The 18605-nt window shown below is 48.0% G+C and overlaps 1 protein-coding gene across 1 annotated transcript; it reads right to left on the bottom strand.

Moving 5' to 3' along the window:
• Positions 1–266: 266 nt before the first annotated feature.
• On the bottom strand, positions 267–16246 carry RILP (Rab interacting lysosomal protein). The gene is made up of 8 exons (XM_066636026.1): positions 16165–16246; positions 14127–14247; positions 11512–11633; positions 11123–11314; positions 10820–10971; positions 9569–9691; positions 3181–3267; positions 267–2197 (listed from the first exon to the last, which is right to left on the bottom strand). The coding sequence occupies exons 2-8, from the start codon at positions 14242–14244 to the stop codon at positions 2050–2052; spliced, it is 942 nt and encodes a 313-aa protein (XP_066492123.1). The 5' UTR covers positions 14245–14247; positions 16165–16246; the 3' UTR covers positions 267–2049.
• Positions 16247–18605: the final 2359 nt, after the last annotated feature.

Genomic DNA, 18605 nt, shown 5'->3' with positions numbered 1-18605 from the left:
TGTCTCTGCAGGACAGATAACTATCTTGTGCCTGGAACTCTTTCCCTTCTTCCCCCCCTTTTTTCTCCCCTTCTCCCCCCAACTTTAGTTAGCAGCTGGGGTTGGCAGAGCAGGGACCCCTAAATCCTTCCCTACAACCCACCCTTCCTTATCTGTTTTTCTTGGATGCACCAAATACTCTTCACACGCAACCACCATGGTACACTGTACCATACAGTGTAAGTACACTGTATTCAAGCATTAGGACCAAGAAATATTTCTCCATGTGCATTATTTTTACCTTTGTTCATGTAATAAACCATAATCTTTTACTGAAAGTTATCTTTCTCTCAGTCTCCTCTTTAAGCAAAAGGGAATTTCTTTGCATTACGACATCTTGTTATCCAGCCTGCGATCCTAATGTTCCAATAAGGGCAGTGTAATAATTCCCCTAAACAAAACAGCCCTTTTGGTAACACCTTCACTGGCATCCACTAGCTTCTTTCTATCAGGTGAAGATAGTTTTATTCTCCTGCACTCAATGGGAAAAGTATTTTATTCCCACCTGTTTTTAATGCTGCATTCATTTTTAGCACTTTGTTTTTACATTAAAAGAACTTTAATCTGTGGTCTTGGAAACCTTTGCAGGAAGGCAGCATAAAAATATTTTATATACATATATACATTCCTAAACAACTTCATGGAGAAAAGGGCGGAGGACGTTCACAGAAACAAAAATAAATGCAGGGAAATTGAAAGGTGATTGTAAATCTACATTTCTGAATGGTTATCAAGGCTGATCCAAGACCATCCAGTGCCCAAGGCGGGGTGGCAAAGGCCTCCCCTTGTGCAGCACCTTGCAGAGCCAAAAGCTGCCTCCCCTACATAATGGCGCAGCAACTGCTGCCTCTGCTACTCCATTTCCCCTGAAGGAAGAGAAGACAGAGAGGAAGAAGAAGTGTGGAGGAAAGCAGAGTGGTGAACTAGAGTGGCCACTAGAGTGGCAGAGACCTGCTAGCCCACCACTCTCCTCTCTTACGCATTTCCTCTTCCACTCCATTCCCTTCTTCCTTTTTGAATCAGGTCAGTGAGAAGAGATGCAGTAGAGGCAGATGGAGGCAGCTGGCAGCCACCCTGTTCCTTCTGCTGCTGAAGGCAACTCTTGGCTTCATGAATGGGCTGGCCCCGATGGTTGTTACTCAATTTAAAAACAATTCATGAACATTTAAAATGTCATTTGAGTCTTCCACATATGGACATCAATACTGAAAGAGGCTCACAAGCGATTTAAGTAGCCCACATGGAATCAGTCTCAGCTCTCTGTCCGCTGTGTTCTAATCTAACTTTCTCCTAGTTCTGCAAGAGAGGCCTAGCTGGAATCAGTTTGCTGTGCTAACATAAAAAATCTTTCTTAGGGCTGAACTACACATTAAGCATGTCAGAGCTTTTTTTCCTAAACAGGAGCCACTGGGGGCCAACCCACCTTGGGCAAATAGCAGCTGTGGGACACACAATCTAGACTGGGGATACAGTGGGGACAAAGGGTTAAAATCCCTGTTCATCAAACCATGGGCCTAATCTGGATTGGGCACCCACAGCTTCTCTTTGGAAGGGGGGGTGGACAAATGAAACATGTTCACATGCGCAGAACCCATGCAGAACAAGGGAAAACCACATATGCACAGTTCATTCACAAACTGGCACTCCCAGAGATGCTCTCCACATCTCAGCGTTTTGGAATCTGTCCACCGAGCCACAGTTTGGCTGCACCCCGGTTTGTTACCACACCTCCGGGGGACAGCAACTGTGCAGGCCATAAACTCAAGCAGGTGCTTCATGGGACTTGAAAGAGACAGATGCCGTGGCCCATCAGCTTTTCCACACTGCGTACATATTCCCCTCTCCAGAACCCGCAAGGGAGGACAGGAGATGGCTCCCCCAGTTGGGCCAGCAGCTGCCAGAAGAAGCTGGGGCATTTCCCACTGATCAAGCAGTCGCCTCCTCAAGCTCTGTCTTCACAAGTCCAGCCCAGGTAGGGCGGTGCTGTGTGTCCAACCAGGAGCATCCAGCTCAGGGATGGGCTGAAGTGAGAGAGCCAGAGTCGCAAGAAGCTCTCCCCTCCTCCTCCTGACCAACATCTTGCGGGCCAACAATCTCCCATGGTTCAGTACAGGGGGCAGTGGAGCTGCTTCTGTTGCTGCTGTACCACAGGCCAAACCTACAAAGAAAGAGAGAGATTGCATTGGAGGGCAAGAGCTGCCTCACTACAAGGTTGTTTGCAGGGCAACGGGACGTAAACGGAGTAGCCAGGTCTCCTGGTCAGGTCATGCAGGAGAGCACTCCTTACTGTTGTACGGTCTGCACCCTCTATTTGAACCTTGCATATATTTTAACAGACCCTTAAACATGCTTCTGACTTCTATGCTGTTCTCACTGATGGCCTGTTTATGCTACAAACAAGCAGTTTTATACATGTTTTACAGTTATGGCCGTTCCTTTGAAATACTGCACATTGTAGGGCAGGGAGGATACATGGCAAATAGTTGTTCTCATGGAGTTAGCAGCTGCCAGGAGAAATTGTGGGCACATGGCCAATGGAGCTTCTGGCGCTGCTTGCAGGGCTGGCCTATCCATAAGGCCAACTGAGATGGTTGCTTTGGGTGAAAATTTGGTAGGGGGCAACTGCCATCTGCCCCTCTCACTCCTCCTACAATTGCTCCCTGGAAAGGAAACAGAAGAGAAGACGTGGAGGAGAAGAGATGTATTTGACACTCTAGTCCACATTCTCATTTCCTCTTTCACTTTGTTACACTCTTTCTTTTTGAGTGCAGGGAGGCTGAGTAGTAGTGCGGGGGTGAACTGCAGACTGGCATTTGGTACAGCAAGGTGTCGCATGTGGGGGAGCGTTTAGCACACCACCTCTTGTACCAGGAGGTGCTCGGTCAGCTCTGCCCACCTGCTTTCAGGCTATATTCCGCTTAACACGGATCGATTTTAACTAGAGGCGATCTTCCAGTTACGTACAAGAGAATTACCTGTTGTGAAGCAGCCTAGAATTTTCCTAGTTCTGTTAGCATGGATTGAATGAATTTTCTGTATTAAGATGAACTTTCCTTCCTTAAGAGACCTTTGACTTGTCCCAGACAGTCGGTCCTCCCTTTAGCTCCAGCCCCAACAACTCCTCAACAAGCATGAACTTACAAGTTCTTGATTCTCGACTCAGCCAAAGGGCCATCCACGCAGTCAGATCCGGATGCTGTCAGACACACACCCTCCTCTTCCTCATCACTGGAACGGAAAGAGCCAGAAAGGAACACTGCATCAAAAATGTCAGAAGTAGCTCAACCCTCTCAAGTGGGAGGACAAATTCTTGGGGGAGGGGGGAGTAGAACACACACGTCTCACATGCTATTCTCTGGACACTGCCTTGGGGACACCCTTCCTGCCACACACAAACATTCCAATACTAGGGCCAGCCTGTCTATGATCCCATGATGACTTTAGTGGTGGTGGGGACACTGGCCACTGGTCTCTACCTCTCTTCCTTTTCTCTGGATTCAAAAAGGAAAAAAAATAGAGAGAAAGGAAGTGTGGAGCATATGAAAACAGCCAACATTTTTGTCAACCATTCTCCCTCTGTCCCCGTTCCCCTCTTCAAATCCAGGCCATAGAGGAGCAGCAGTAGCAGTTGGGCAGCTGGAGGTGGGTGTCCATTGCTAATGCACTACCTAATGTGACCACCTCAGTCAGCCCTCAGATATGGGTTGGTCCTCTTCCAGTATCTGAAATTCAGTGCCATTTACAGCTTGGATTCAGTGTATTTGAGAGACCATTTCCTTCTGTATAATCCAGCCTGCTCTCTTCAGAGAGCACCCGTTGGATGTGCTGCTATGGAGAAAGATTAGGGGGATGGTGGGACCTAAATAGGACCTTCTCAGTAGTGGCACCTGTTTGATGGAATTCCATAAAACTCCCTTTGAGTTGAGAACAGCTCCTTCATTAGAAGCCTCCCAATGAGGCCGGAAAACATTTTTATTTCAAAAGCCCTCAGAACCCAGCAGGGTTTTTGAAGGGCATGCTTGCTGGTGCTGCCTGATGCGTGTTGATTTTTTAATTAATTATTTAATGTTTTTATGACCGAGGTTTTTTTTATTGCTTCTGTTTGCCACTGATGGGCTTTTAATGGGATGCTATGTATTTCCTAGTGTTTTTAATGAGCTGTGAGCCACTTTGGGTGATCTTTGGGGAGAAAGGTGAGATATAAATTGACTAAATAAAAAATAGGTTTTAAAGAAGTTTAGCGAATTGCTTTCTTTAATAAAAAAAAGTAACCAGCTCTCTCAACAGTGGCTCAGCTATCTGATGGGGACAACTGAAGGCTGATACAGGGCCATGTTACATTAAGGGCCAAGTTCTATCCAACTTTCCAGCACTGATGCAGCCATGACAATGTGATACCAGCTGTATCCTGCAGTGGGGGGCAACTAATGGAGGACTCCCCAAGGTAAGGGAATGTTTGCTCCATTTTCTTTGGGGCTGGATTGTGACTGCATCAGCACTGGAAAGTTGGATAGGATCAGGCCCATTAAGCCTGGCCCTAGCACTGATAAGCTTTGCTTATCTTTCAAAAGTAGCAACTGTGGGTAGGGAGGCTGACTGGGGGCACAGGGGATGAGGTCGGAACCCTTCTCTCCTTGTTTCTGATCTGGATACACACACTCCATCACAGTGTTGCTATTTGACAAGAGACCTAAAAGTGTGTATGTGACATGGACCTCACCTGCCTCTGTAACCTGCAAGTACATGAGAAAGACTTAATCTGAGATACTGAGCGCCAGCACCACTTTTGCTGACACATAACCCCCACTGAATAAGTGGCTAAATGGAAAAACAGCAACATCCTGCTAGGTTTCACTCACACCTGCCTGTTAGCCCAAACCATACACCTGACCACAGCTGAGAGAATGTTATGGGGAATAAGTGAGGGTTTCCTGCTGTTGGCAAAGCCAGACGGAATTTTGATGCCCCGGAAACTTATAAAAGGGCATGAATTTGCTCCAGTAGTTGCAGTGAACTCTCATTCTGGACCCATTAGGTGATGAAAGAAACTGAGTAAAAAAAGTCTAACTACAGAAAAGTTTAGGTACAGCAGAACTTGTGTTAAGATTTCATTTCAAGGCTTGATTTTTCAACCTATTCCCCCCTTTTAATAAACTCATTTTATTTTTGAAAAGTTACTGCCCTGTGTTTCCATCAGAGCACAGCAAAGGGCTTCTGGCCCTCACTCTTTTGCAGATCTGTTCTGGCTAGTGCTGTAAAGTCTTACACATGGGTAGAGGTTGGATAGGGCTGTTGTCCTCTTATATTTAGCAGGAAGAGAACAACTGCTCCTCTTCACCGCAGCATAGTCTTTTTCAGTAGCTGTTGCTGGCGTCACTTCTGTATTTTTTTTTTAAGATTGTGAGCCCTTTGGGGACAGAACCATTGAGTGATTGATTTTATTATGTAAACAGCTTTGTGACCTGCTCTGGTTGAAAAGATTACATAAGTATTCTTAATACATAATAATGAATATTCTCCTCTCTCACACACAGCTTCCCTGGCTGATTTTGCCTTTTGCCCCCAGGTTGTATTACGCAGCTTTCTCGTACAGTCCCCTTTCTGATCGAGAGTGAAATCTCCTCCTCACCGACTACGTATGCTGGAGACAGGGAGCAGGGTTAATTCATATTCTCAGTTAACAGGGTACCCAGCTCTCTCCCAAGACACTGGTGGGCCAAAGCCCCCAGACAGACCATTGATGTGCCTCCTTTTGCTCTTTCTCTGGCTCTGCATGGGATTTGCAAGGCTCCCTTTCCCAAGTTGGAAGACTTTTCCTCAACAACATAGCTGGGCAGGAGAATGGAGACTGGACCCCTCTTCAAAGTTCAGCATTGATTCTGGGGGAAGACTGCCATTGAATGAGGGACTTGTTCCAGCTCCCACCTTTCTCTGAATAAATCATCAGTTCCAGTTAGTTTTGCTGAAAAGACAGATAGGTTTTCTTCTGTAACCTTCTCTTCTCATCCCTTCTTTCCACCTCAGAGGAAAAGAAGCAGAAAACTTCTGATATACCACAAACCTAAACTGGTCCCAAGTGGAATTTACCAACCACCTTCATAGCTAACAGCCCACAGAGCTCAGAAGCTTTTCCCTATGCTTTCTGTTGATAGTAAATTTAAATTTAGAAACACAAAACCAAAAGACCAAGTGTAATCCTAAGGACGACTACTCAGAAGTAAGACATTCCTACAGAAGTGTGCGTAGGACGGCAGCCTGAAGTTTCCATCTGTTTGTATGAAAGACAACAAACATTTAATTATTTGCAGTTTGAATGGATTTGCATCTTACTCGTTCATTAATATAAACATGTGACTACAGAAACAAGATAATGTAGCATAGCTTCCTGCGCTTAATCAGGAAATCATATGATGGGATGCTTCTGAGAGACCAAATGTTAAACTGGATTTGAGGGGTGTGTCAGTATAATGGCATCTTTTCTGTTTCAGTGGAAGGCGGAGGGAGAAAAACAGCATCTGCTGTGCTTTACTTACTGATGTATAAATAACCCGTACTGAGGGCATAGTGTCAGGGTCCCTGATACAGACACTCTGCTGAAGTGGGTTTAGGGTTGGTCCATGTCTGGTTGAAAGTATGGCTGAGGACCCCATCTAAACCACTTTGAGCTACACGATTGAAGAAAGGTGGGATATAAAAACAACAAATGATTAAATCTTAGTATGTAGTGAACAGACTTAATTTACTTTAGTTGCTTCTTTGCTCTAAGCTTGGCACTATGCCCATTTATGCTAAGTGCAAGTACGATTTCAGCCTTACTTTTATACTATTAAGCATCACTGAACAGTACTAGGATTAAAAGGGGTCCCATGTTACAGGTGGGAAGAGGTTTACAGGTCTTTGCTGACTTGCATGGGGTGTTAATTTCCCTGTGTTTTTTTTTCTTCCAGCTAGATTCTTTTCCTTGATGTTGTGCTTTTACATGAGCTTGGAGTATGACGAATGCATCTACAACCTTTTAGATTAGAAACTCCTGGTCTCAAGCATACCCAATTTACATATAAGAAACACTGCTTCCAGACTGACCTCATGCTTGACATTGTGTGTATTTGTGTTTACATGTAATATACAAACTGTAGTTGTGACCAGCTGGTGAAGGTCTTTTAGGATGCAATCCTAACCAAATTTCCAGCACTGGCATAACTGTGCCAATGGGGCACATACTGCATCCTACAGATGGGGGGCACTCACAGAGGTAAGGCAACATTTATTGCCTTACCTTGGAGTTGCATTGCCCTTACCTCACTGCTGGAAAGTTGGTTAGAAGCATGCCCTTAGTCACACTTAGTTCTTCCTTTGTGCCAGTGACACAACTTGCCCTTGAAAGGATAACTGTGGTGGTTGCTATTATAGGTATGTTGCTTAGGGGCAGGGCAGGGGGCATACATGCCTATATCATAGCTGCACATAGTCTGTGCACTCTGTCCCACTGCTGTTGGGCACCAACCCTATGTCCCTACCTGCGTGCTGGCAACTCAAGATGGGTCCAATTGTTAACCAGTAAAAAAACTGCTGCTGTATCCAAGTCCCAAACAAATGGGGGCTTTAGAAGGTCAAAACCTGCAGTTTGAGCAGGGCTGGGAAGCAGATTGAAAAAGATTGCTACAGGGTGCCAGTCTTGTTGGCAAACTCCTAAAACCTTAGCAGCAGGGCATGTGGCAGGAGACACAGGAAATCTCACTTCAGCCACAAACAGCCCAGGCACCTCTTCTGATGTGAACTCAGTAGCATGGAAGTCAGGCGGCATGACTGAAACCCCACCACTCTGATAATGCTGGAAAGTCTCATGTTAAACAGGCAAGGCTCACAAGATGGCTCCTTCCTGTGCATTGGTGTACCCTAGCACCACTGGTATGGGGCAGACTGCCCTTGGCTGCTTGAAGCCATGGGAAGACCTGGCCTCCACCTTGAGATCCCCCACAATGGAGGCCAGATCAGCTGGTGACCCCTTATAGCATGCACCCAGAATGAACAGCCCTCCTTTCTCTGGTATGCTACTGCTCCCTAGCCTCACCCCTCGAGGAGCTACAGAAGATTCAAGCTAGGACGCAGCCATTGTAAAGCCTCTTCCAGCATAACTGGAGCTTCTCATAGTACTGAAATAGCACAGGAAAACCACAAACTGCAGTAGCTTCTATGCTTTTCGAGGCCCTGAGATGCTTACACAGGTGCCAGAAGAGCTCACTGTAGATGCAGCCTTGCACACTTTGGCAAACTGGGCTGGAGCTCTTCTTGGTGGCCACCTTACTCTTTAGCCCACAACGCCCCCTCCCAGTACAGGCATATGGGGGGGGGGAAGTGGACACTGACAAGACTAGCTCTAGAATTGCTGCCATCTTTTGTGACAAAGGTAAAGAGGCTCAGTATCATAGGAAAGAAGACACCTCAAGGTGGCGCTGACCAAACCTGGGATAAAGCCCATTTTAAGGCCTACTCCATGGCAGCAACAGCACTAAAGTGAACTGACTCTTGTCATCAGCACATCCATACAGTACAGGTCACTGCAGCTCTTCCAAAATCTCACCAGAATATGAAACTGCCTTTCTGAGCCTAACCCTTGAGCCACCTAGCTCTGTAATGGTCAGCACAGTCCAGCAGTGGCTTTGGAGAGTTTTAGGGCAGAGAAAATTTCTGCCTACCTGGAGATGGATTGAATGTGAACCTTCTATGTGCAAGAAAGGAGCCCTACCACTGAGCTAATCTTCCTGTTTCTGGATTGGAAGAAGAGAACAGACCACAAAATGCAGAGGAGGCGTGTGTGGTGGGCTGGAGCATAAGTACTTAGACCAAAAGCAAAACAAACTTCAGTTTGACTGACAGTGTTTTCTTCATTAATTAAAACAGCCTTCTCCAACTAAACATCGTGCATATATGTGCTTTGTGCGAGTGTTACAATAGGATTGCTCTTTGTTAGAATAGCAAGGGTGGAGCACTTTTGTTTAGACAGCTAGCAGAGAAGATACAAGCCGCCACCAGCCCAATTCCAGTGGCAGACAGCACTGGAGAAGTACAGCACTTGCTCTCCGTTCCACACCTTTGACGCATTAAAAACGAGTTATCAATACACTTTCCACAACAAACATGCTTGTGCATAGGGGAGAGGGACAGAGGAGCACCACATCAGAACAAGGAAAGTCTTATCAGCTCTGTGTAACACACACCCTGGTCATTCTAGACTCACAGGCGGGGAGAGCCTGCCTTCCCACTTAAACCCAATCCATGCCCTGCAGCCCAGAAAGTGCTTCCCTTCTGCTGGGCCAAATCTTGCCTTCCACCACTCCGGGGCAGACAGCGGCCACCTTCCCAGTAACGTTGGCTATGTTCCCAAAGTCACAACCTGGCAGATCCAAAAGAATTCCTGGGTATCCAAAGCCACTTTTGTCAGAACCCCGCCAGGGCCACACAGGTCCTAGATCAGGCCATGGGGGGCATCCTTTAGAGCAACACGGAAGGCCAGTGGCAGATGACTCACCTGCTCACCGGCTCCTCCACTGTCCCCAGCATCTTGGCACGGATCTTCTTGCGCTGCTTCTTGATTGTGGATTTCATGGCGTCCAGTAAGAGGCCGGGGATCCGTTCATCGTTGAGCAGCTCCCTGGGAGAGAAGCCGCAGAATGTCAGGGACAACCTTCACCCCAGATCCCTAGAGCATCTTACTGTTGCAAGTGTGCACACAGTCCCATTATCCATTCTCCCTGACCAAAAAAGAACAAGCAATTATTTAACACTAAAAATATGCTACTTATTGTGAGGCTAGTTTAAAAAAAAAACACAGAGGGAGAGGGTGCAGGACCTACCTCATCTTGATACAGCAGCCTGATCATGATGTTCAGAGTGACCATTGAACTGGATCAGTTCCCAACAATATGATTTCTATTCTGGGACCATTTTTCTTGTATATGGTTCCTATCAACAAGGTATGGGTTGAGCATTCCTAATCCAAAATGCCCCAAGGATAGGACTCTCTTTTAAAGTTTTCCAAACAAACATTTTTCTCCACACCTGGAGAGTCCAGAGTACACCTAAAACTCTACCTTGTCTGTTAGGTGGTCCCTTTTTATTTCCAATCTAGCAAAGATGCTACCACCACATTCAGTACTGAAAGGTGTCACAGTGCAGAACAGCACCAGGACCTTGAACAGGGAGGGGAGGCAAGTAAAACAACTTGCTCAGTTCCCTTTTTGCTTCTCCCCTGTTCCAGCTACAATGAAGTCTCCCCTGCCCCACTGCCTCCACTAAACAGACCACAGTTATTTCTGTAACCCAGCCAAATTTACTTTTTCTGGACACAATGGGATGGCATTTTGGTGTGAGGTGATAAGCAAAGTTCCAGAGACCAACATGATTAAAACAATAAAGTGTTTACCCAGAAAAATGGTACCAAAAATACCAAGAATCAATAGATATAGAACAACTAGGAAGCATCTTTTTTGCTGCATAAGAGCAATCAGAAAAGGAAAATAAGAGACCTCCTAAATGTCATCTGGGTTCTAATCAAAGCACTTTCAGCTCATGCATGGTGTCCGCCTTCTTCCCTCTCCCCAAAAACCTCAGTCCCAGCCTGCACTTTCCATACACTCATTGAACTGGGCTTAGAGAAACGAAACAAGGTCTGTTTAACATATATACCCGGAATCCATCTGCAGGTAACTAAGAGGACCACCTGGTTTCACACAGACACTCCCCATTGCTCCTCCCCACCCTTGGGCTCCATGAGACTAACCGCTGGTAATAAGCCAACTCTTCCTGCACCAAGAACAGGTTGGTCTTGAGCTCGTTGCGCTCTTGAAGGATCTGCTGCAACTCTTCCTTCGAGTAGGAGATGGCTCTTGGAGGAGGGCCCTGGTCACCAGATGCTGCTGCAGCACCCACCTCCTGTGACAGGTAAGAGAAGAGATCCAGAAGTGACTTGCTATCCCCCATCCTTGTAATGGTCACAGAAGCAGAGAATGCAGACAGCTGCAAGCAAGCAACAAGCAGCCTAAACCTCTGTGCAACAGTGAGAAGCGCCCCCCACGGCTCTCACCATGCCAATCGTCAAGGGCTCCGTGGCCACCCCAGGCTTGGTCAGCCTGTTCAATTCCTGGCGGGTCTCCAGCAGCACATTCTCCAGGTCTTCCGTCTTCTCCAAGGCCCTCTTGAGCTGCATCTGCACGACAGCCAGCTTGTGGCGGAGCTCCTCATTCATGGACATGAAGCGGTTGAGCTGTTCCTGCAGCTGGGGAAGCCAAACACAGAGAGAAACATTCAGCTGTGCGGGGAAAGGGGAAAAGGGGCTGCACTGGTGAAATGCCAACCAATAGGCACAACCCTGCCCGAGCATCTGTCACCACAGGAAGACCTCAAGGCCTCTACTGGGCATCTCCAAGGGCAGCATCTGGTCACCCCCCACCCCAGGGCAGGAAATGGCCTTACTGCTTCAGTGTCCCGGGTCTTGAGGAGGATCTCATGAGCCTGGGCACGGATCTCATCCCGCTGTTTGTCCACCACCTCCTTGAGCCGCAGCATCACTTCCCTCTCCTTGCGCAAGGTGCTGTCTGAATCCAGCCAAAAGAAAACCGATCAGCGATTCCTAAATGTCAAACCAACATATACCAGCAGCTCTGATGGGACTCACCAAAGCCCCTTGAAGCAGGACTCCTTGTTCTCATATCTCAACACTACCAGGACTTGTATACTTGCTGAGAGAGCACCTGTTCATGTAACAGGGAGACTTGCAAGGAAAAGATGGGCTATGTTCAGAAACACAGGAAAGTGCCTGCTACCAGTCAGACCCTCAATCCATCAAACTCAATACTGTCTGCCTGGAGAGCCACAGCCAGTCACTGGTTTCAGACTTTGAGGTTTTTCCCAGCCCTACCTGGAGATGTTGTCATGACTGAATCTGGGATCTTCTGCATCTAAAGCAGTGGTTCCCAAACTTTTTAGCATCAGGGCCCACTTTTTAAAAACAGTACTCTCAGAACGCACCTCGGTTTAGCAGACCTTTTAAAAAGGAGTTATAGAAAGATTTTGTTTATTTATAAGTAATAACCAGAAAAAGACCCTCAAACTTTATCTCTCTGTATTTACACAAGCCTGCAAACTGCAGGAACTCAGCTCCTTGCAGGGCAATTAGAAGCTATCTGGCAAACTGCAAGAGCTGAACTCTTTGCAGGGTAATCAGTAGCTACAGTATCTGATTTTTCAATAGCCTCAGGGTTTGAGGCAATTAGTTAACTGATCTTTAAGAACATAAGAACAGCCCCACTGGATCAGGCCATAGGCCCATCTAGTTCAGCTTCCTGTATCTCACAGCCTACCAAATGCCCCAGGGAGCACACCAGATAACAAGAGACCTCGTCCTGGTGCCCTCCCTTGCATCTGGCATTCTGACATAACCCATTTCTAAAATCGGGAGGTTGCACATACACATCGTGGCTTGTACCCCGTAATGGATTTTTCCTCCAGAAACTTGCCCAATCCCCTTTTAAAGGCTTCCAGGCTAGACGCCATCACCACATCCTGTGGCAAGGAGTTCCACAGACTGACCACACGCTGAGTAAAGAAACATTTTCTTTTGTCTGTTCTAACTCTCCCAACACTCAATTTTAGTGGATGTCCCCTGGTTCTGGTGTTATGTGAGAGTGTAAAGAGCATCTCCCTGTCCACTCTGTCCATCCCCTGCATAATTTTGTATGTCTCAATCATGTCCCCCCTCAGGTGTCTCTTTCCATCACTCTTTGGCAACCCACCAAAAATCAGGTTGTGATCCACCAGTGGGTCCGGACCCCCAGTTTGGGACCACTGATCTAAAGCAAGTGTTTTATCATTGAGCTACGGCCCTTTACTGCTCCAACCAAGAGCAGCTGTACCATAAACTACATACAAGAGCTACATTGAGCCAAGCCAGTAAAAAACCATTTTAATGTTTTAAAAAAAACTATTCCCAGTCAGGCAAACTTGTTTATTTTTGCACTCTCTCAGGAACGCCTCCCAGTGTAAGGAAGAGGATGAAAGCCTCTTCCAAGGTCGGACCGGCTATGACAAGGTGCAAGCATCATTCCAACGCAAAGTATTTAACGAATTCATTTCTTGTTTTAAACAGAGTGAGAGCCCTAGCTTGGCCACATGTAATCAAGAAAATTTCCTTGCTGTTCAAAATGCACAATGCACTGATGGCGAGGCCTAAGGCCTACAAAAGCTTTCTCGGTAAGGGTTGGGCCATTCTCGAAGCCTACAGAAGTTGCCATCTCCAGTGGCAGGGGCTGCCTGTCACTGGTACTACTGTTCCTCCACCTGCTTTCCGGATTCGAAAGGAAAGAGGAAGTATAGCCTGTCATTTCTCTTTCCTCCACTTTTTCAAGTTCAGAGAAGGGAAGCGACTGTGTTGCTGGGTAAGCTGAGGCTGTGGTACTTGGCACACTGTCTTTGTTATCTTGGCTGGTGCTATTCCCAAGCTCATATTATCTACCTTATTCTTAAAAAAGGAGAATCCAAACAGGCAAATTGAAGAACTGCACATGCACAAGGTACAAATGTCTGCTCACTTCCCAGCAACGTCACAAGCACTAGCCAACAACACACATACAGTCATATTCCACATCTTCACAAAGTCATGTTGTTTTCCAACCAAACTTCAAAATTCAGTTTGGGACTGGCGAATAGCCTCTCATTACAGCAGATGTGCAAGATAGAGGGATGCCACGCAAACTGGGTGTCAACACCACAATACTGTGCTCTCACATGACACCGCCTAGAAAGGCCCTTTAAGTGCAGTTTCACTTGCTTTCCTGCTGGAAAACTGGATTTACAGACAGAAGAGAAAGCAAAAGCAGCACAGCTCACACATGATAAGGAGGTGCCAAGGCAGAAACGGCCATTGACCAAGACAGGAGCGTCACGATGGCATCACCTGCTCACAAGGACATGGCCTTGTGAAGCTCTGAAAAAGCAAACAAACAGACGAGTGTGCCTCCGCTGTTGCAAAGGAAAGCAACCCGTTATGCCCAATTCATGCCACAGTTCATCCGCTCGCCAAGGTCGCTCACCCTGGGATTGGCTGCCTGCCAGCTGTGCCAAGAGCCTTTGGTTCTCCTCTTCCAGCTGGGCTAGATGGGTTTGCAGCTGCTGCTCCCTTTTCTGAGACTCAGACAGCTTCAGCTCCATCACCTGCAAGGAGGAGGAAGAGGAATCAAAGAGCCCTCGAATCAAGCCCAGAGTGCCAGGCAAGGGGCTGTGCACATGTAAAACTGAAGAGAGATTTATTTATTTAAAGAATATATATCCCACCTTTCTTCCAGTAAGGGCAAATCAAGGCAGCTTACACAATTAAACACATTATCAAGATGTTAAAAAACAATTAAATTCCCCCCGCCCCCCCCCCCAAAAAAACAAGACAAACCCCAATGGATCAGTAAACCTTAAACTCGATTAAAACACCAGCCCATCATGTCCGCTATCATAAGAACATAAGAAGAGCCCTGCTGGATCAGGTCAAAGGCCCATCTAGTCCAGCTTCCTGTATCTCACAGTGGCCCACCAGATGGGAACACACAAGAGGCTGTGTCATGTATTTATTTATGTTGCCATTCCCTTGCATCTGGCAGTCAGAACAACCTACTTCTAAAACGAGGAAGTGGCACAAACCCATCAGTCTGACATCTGTGATGGATTTTTCTTCTAGAAATCTGTCCAATTCCCTTTTAATGGCATCTAGGCCAGACACCATCACCACATCATGCAGCAAGGAGTTCCACAAACCAATTATACATTACGTAAGGAAAAATTCTCTTTTGCCTGTCCTAACTCTCCTGACAGTCCCCAGCAGGGACTCTCCCAGCAGTCCCTCAGTTTGAGGAGCACCCACAAGAGCCAGAGCAAAAAACCACAGGAGTTCAGGAGAGACTAAGGCAGCATTATATATGAGAACGGCTTGTACTAATTTTAGGATCACTCATGGCATGGCACCTAGGCCCCTCCCAGGAACTTCATGCCAGAAGCCTAAGAAGACCAGCCACATGACTCCACCTAAGTGCCAAGCTACCCCAACCCTATTTGGAGGCACAAAACCAGTCTTGTATGCCAAGGGCACACACACACCCACCTCACAGGATAATCCAAGATCAAAGTCTCACTATCACCTGTCCTGATCAGTCCAGCTCTACTGCTTCTGCCTCTTCAGCTAGTCATCCTAATCCAAGACCTCAAGAAGACAGCTATAGAGGGAAAGAGTGTCCCTAGGAAAGCAGGGACTAGCATCTTGGGAATGTCCTCAGTTACCTAGAAATCTATTTCACATGACAGGGGGAGGCTTCTGAGTTGCTAGCCTCAGACCAGTTCTATTCAGATGCCTGTCCACAAATCTTGCAAGCACCCAAAGGAGAACAATCAGAGCACACAGCATTCTGATCCAGGGCCAATGAGAAGGGAGGGGTGCAGGGGGTACTTCACACACCTGGGCTGGGGTCAAAAGGGGAGGGCCCCGGGATCCAAAGGAGGGGAGCCAGAAATTTCCTGGGATCTCAGAAGCCTTTTGCACATATTTTGTGAAGACCAGCATTTTGTGAAAGCCTTCAAAGCTTTCTGTACCTTAGGCTACAATCCTAACCACGTTTACCTGGGAGTCAGTCCCACTAATTATAATGGAACTTAGTCCTGAGTAGACATGCATGGGATTGGGCTCTCAGGCTGCAGTCCTACCCACACTTTCCTGGGTGTAAGCCCCACTGACTCTGATGGGACTTACTCCTGAGTAGACATGCCTAGGACTGGGCTCTCAGGCTGCAATCCTATCCACACTTACCTGGGAGTAAGTCTCATTGGAGTCAGTGGGGCTTACTTCTGAGTAGACATGCCTAGGATTGGGCAGAAATTCTGATCCAATGGAAACTCTGTACCTCCCCAGGAGCGATCGACTGGCAGCCCCTCATCAGGAACCAGTAAACTTGTTGCAACCCCAGCATCTGCTTGCCAAGCGTACAGGAGAGGCAGCTTCTGGGCATGTACAGAGCGCCCTTTGATTACGCCAGAGCCCCCCAGGACTAGGAAGAAGCCGGGAGGGGGACCAAGCCCGAGCTGCTCCAGTACCTGATGAGAACTGCGCGCTCGCCCCAGGCCGGGCTCCCCACCGTCGCCCCCGGGGAAGCCCGCCGGCGCCTCCCGCTGCTGCTTGGCGTGCACGGCGCGGTGCAAAGCCTGCGCCAGCTGCGCCTCCGGGGGGCGGCCGTGCTCATCCCCAGGCTCCGCGGCCGCCAAGGCTTCCAGGAGCTCCAGCAGGCGCACCACCTGCGGCACCAGCCCGGCCACCGCGCCCGGCCCGAAGCGCTCCGACAGCCGCTGCAGCTCCGAGCCCAGCGCCCCGGCCAGCCGGTACAGGTACGCCAGCGCCGCCGCGGGACAAGCGGGCTGCAGCCCCGGTCCCTCCATCGCCTGCGAGCGAGCGCACGGCCGGCGCGCTGAAAAGCCTCTGCGCCACGGCTCCGCCCCGAGGGGAGAACAGCCCCCCTGGCCCGGAGGGCACCTGCGGCCAAGAGGAGGCGCTTGCAGGCGTCGGGCGCCCCGCTCCGCCCCGCCCGCCCACTTTCCAGGCGACCAAGCAAGCGCGACGGCAAGCGGTGGTGTAGCCAGAGGGGGGAAAGCGCTAAGTTTGGCAGGCCGCCCTCCCCTTCGGAGCCGTTGCGGGAGGAGGGAGCAAAACGGAGGCATTCCCGGAGTGGCTCCGAAGGGGAGGGGTCGCTTGCGCGCCCCGGGGAGGCTTCCTGCAAAACTTAGTGCTTTGCCCCCCACCCAGCAAAATTTAGCGCTTTGCACCCTCCTCCCTGCAAAACTTAGTGCTTTGCATCTTCCCCCCTTTTGCGCCGCCCTCCCAGGAATGGCTCCGAAGGGGAGGAGCCGCTTGTACACCGCTAACAAAACTTAGTGCTTTGCCCCCCCTCTAGCTATGCCACTGATGCGAGGGGCTCCTTGCAGTGCAGTCCTTTTCCGCCCGTACTGGGGAGGCAGCTGCCAATCAGTAGATAGTATTGAGCTGGAGACGGATCAAAGGACTGACTCAGGCTTCTGTTGCTCATAGGTGTTCCCTCTGAAAGCATCTTCAGGTCTAGAGTTCTGCTACCTGCTCCCCTGGGTGGCCCAAGAAGACCTCCTGGTGTTTGAGGTTGCATGTTAAATGCTGCCCTCCCACCAGGCCTGAGGAGAGAAGGGGACTGTAAGGAGTTTCTAAAAGGTTTAAGCCAGCAAACAGGGACCCATTTCAGCACTGGCCCAATGTATACAGTATGCTTCTTGCTCCCAAGACCAAGCAGTTGCACCAATTAGTCTTCAAGGAGCCTTTCAAAAGTGACCCTGCCTACAATACACAGGTAAAAAGTTGTCCTGTGTTGCTTCGCATTAGTACAGAAGTTGCCCACCCTGAGTTCTCAGTGGTATACTCCAAAGTTCTTTAGATACGGGATCAAGGTGATGTAGCCTCACACTTTGTTCTCCTGCTGAATCCTTTTACTGTATATTGCTGGTGAGATGCCACAACTGGCCATAGTATTGGCCATTGCCTGAGAGCATGCACATGTTGGTTACTCAAATACAGTACATTGCCATCTGTCCATCCATGGGAATAGAACCCAGAGGGCACTACAGCTTCTTTCACCAGCTTCACTACAATATAGAAATTATTGACTTTAGGCTAGGATGGCATCACAACATCACTCAGCTGTATCAACTTCCTTATGCTTTGTCTGGAGTCAGCCAAGACCTTCATAGCAATCTCATCTTGTCCAGCTGGTGTAGCTCCAAGATAAGGTTATGTTGTTATTAACACAAGACAAAGAATTCCACCGCAAGAAGCAAGGGAAAGGCTTCTGGCTCACCTCCACTGCTCCCCCAATTCAAGAGAGAAACAGAACTGAACTATGAAAGAGTGCTCGGTCAGAGCATCTTCAAAGCTCTAGGCCATTGCTCCTCTACACTTCCTGTTCCAAATTCCAAGAAGTGGAAGTAGTAGTAGTAGTAGTAGTAGTAGTAGTAGTAGTGGAGGTAGCAGCTCACATATCACTAGGTAGGAGAAGGGCAGTACAATACTGCACCTCAAGCATGGGAGGTACTGACTCAGCTCTGGGCACAATGGTACAGGAGTGGAAAATACTGGTTCCATACCCAAAAGACTGTTTTCTGGCTGTTGGGTGTGTAGAATTCTGAACAGTCTTTCTAGGGGACAGAACCTCACTGTATTTAAGCCAGTAAGTTCAAAAAAGATGCTGAAATATTCTGGCTGGTTTGACTTATTTATTGTATTGTTTATCAATTACAAAAAATTAGTTATGGGACCCACGATGAAGCTATGAAATTGTCTAAATAAAATGGCCTGGATTGTTGAAGTTGACCAGTAGCTATCACTTGAGGGCAAAACCATCCTTAGCCAGTGTCCCTCACCCCCAACCAATGAAGATTTAATGGGACACTTTTGTCAGCCAACATCCTGCTCCTGCAGAAGAGTCATACTCTAGTTATTCATTGAAGAAATTGCACAAAAG

The sequence above is a fragment of the Tiliqua scincoides genome, chromosome 8 (assembly GCF_035046505.1).
Source record: "Tiliqua scincoides isolate rTilSci1 chromosome 8, rTilSci1.hap2, whole genome shotgun sequence".
In the NCBI taxonomy this organism is placed as follows: domain Eukaryota; kingdom Metazoa; phylum Chordata; class Lepidosauria; order Squamata; family Scincidae; genus Tiliqua; species Tiliqua scincoides.
This window is presented reverse-complemented; position numbering and strand designations above follow the sequence as displayed.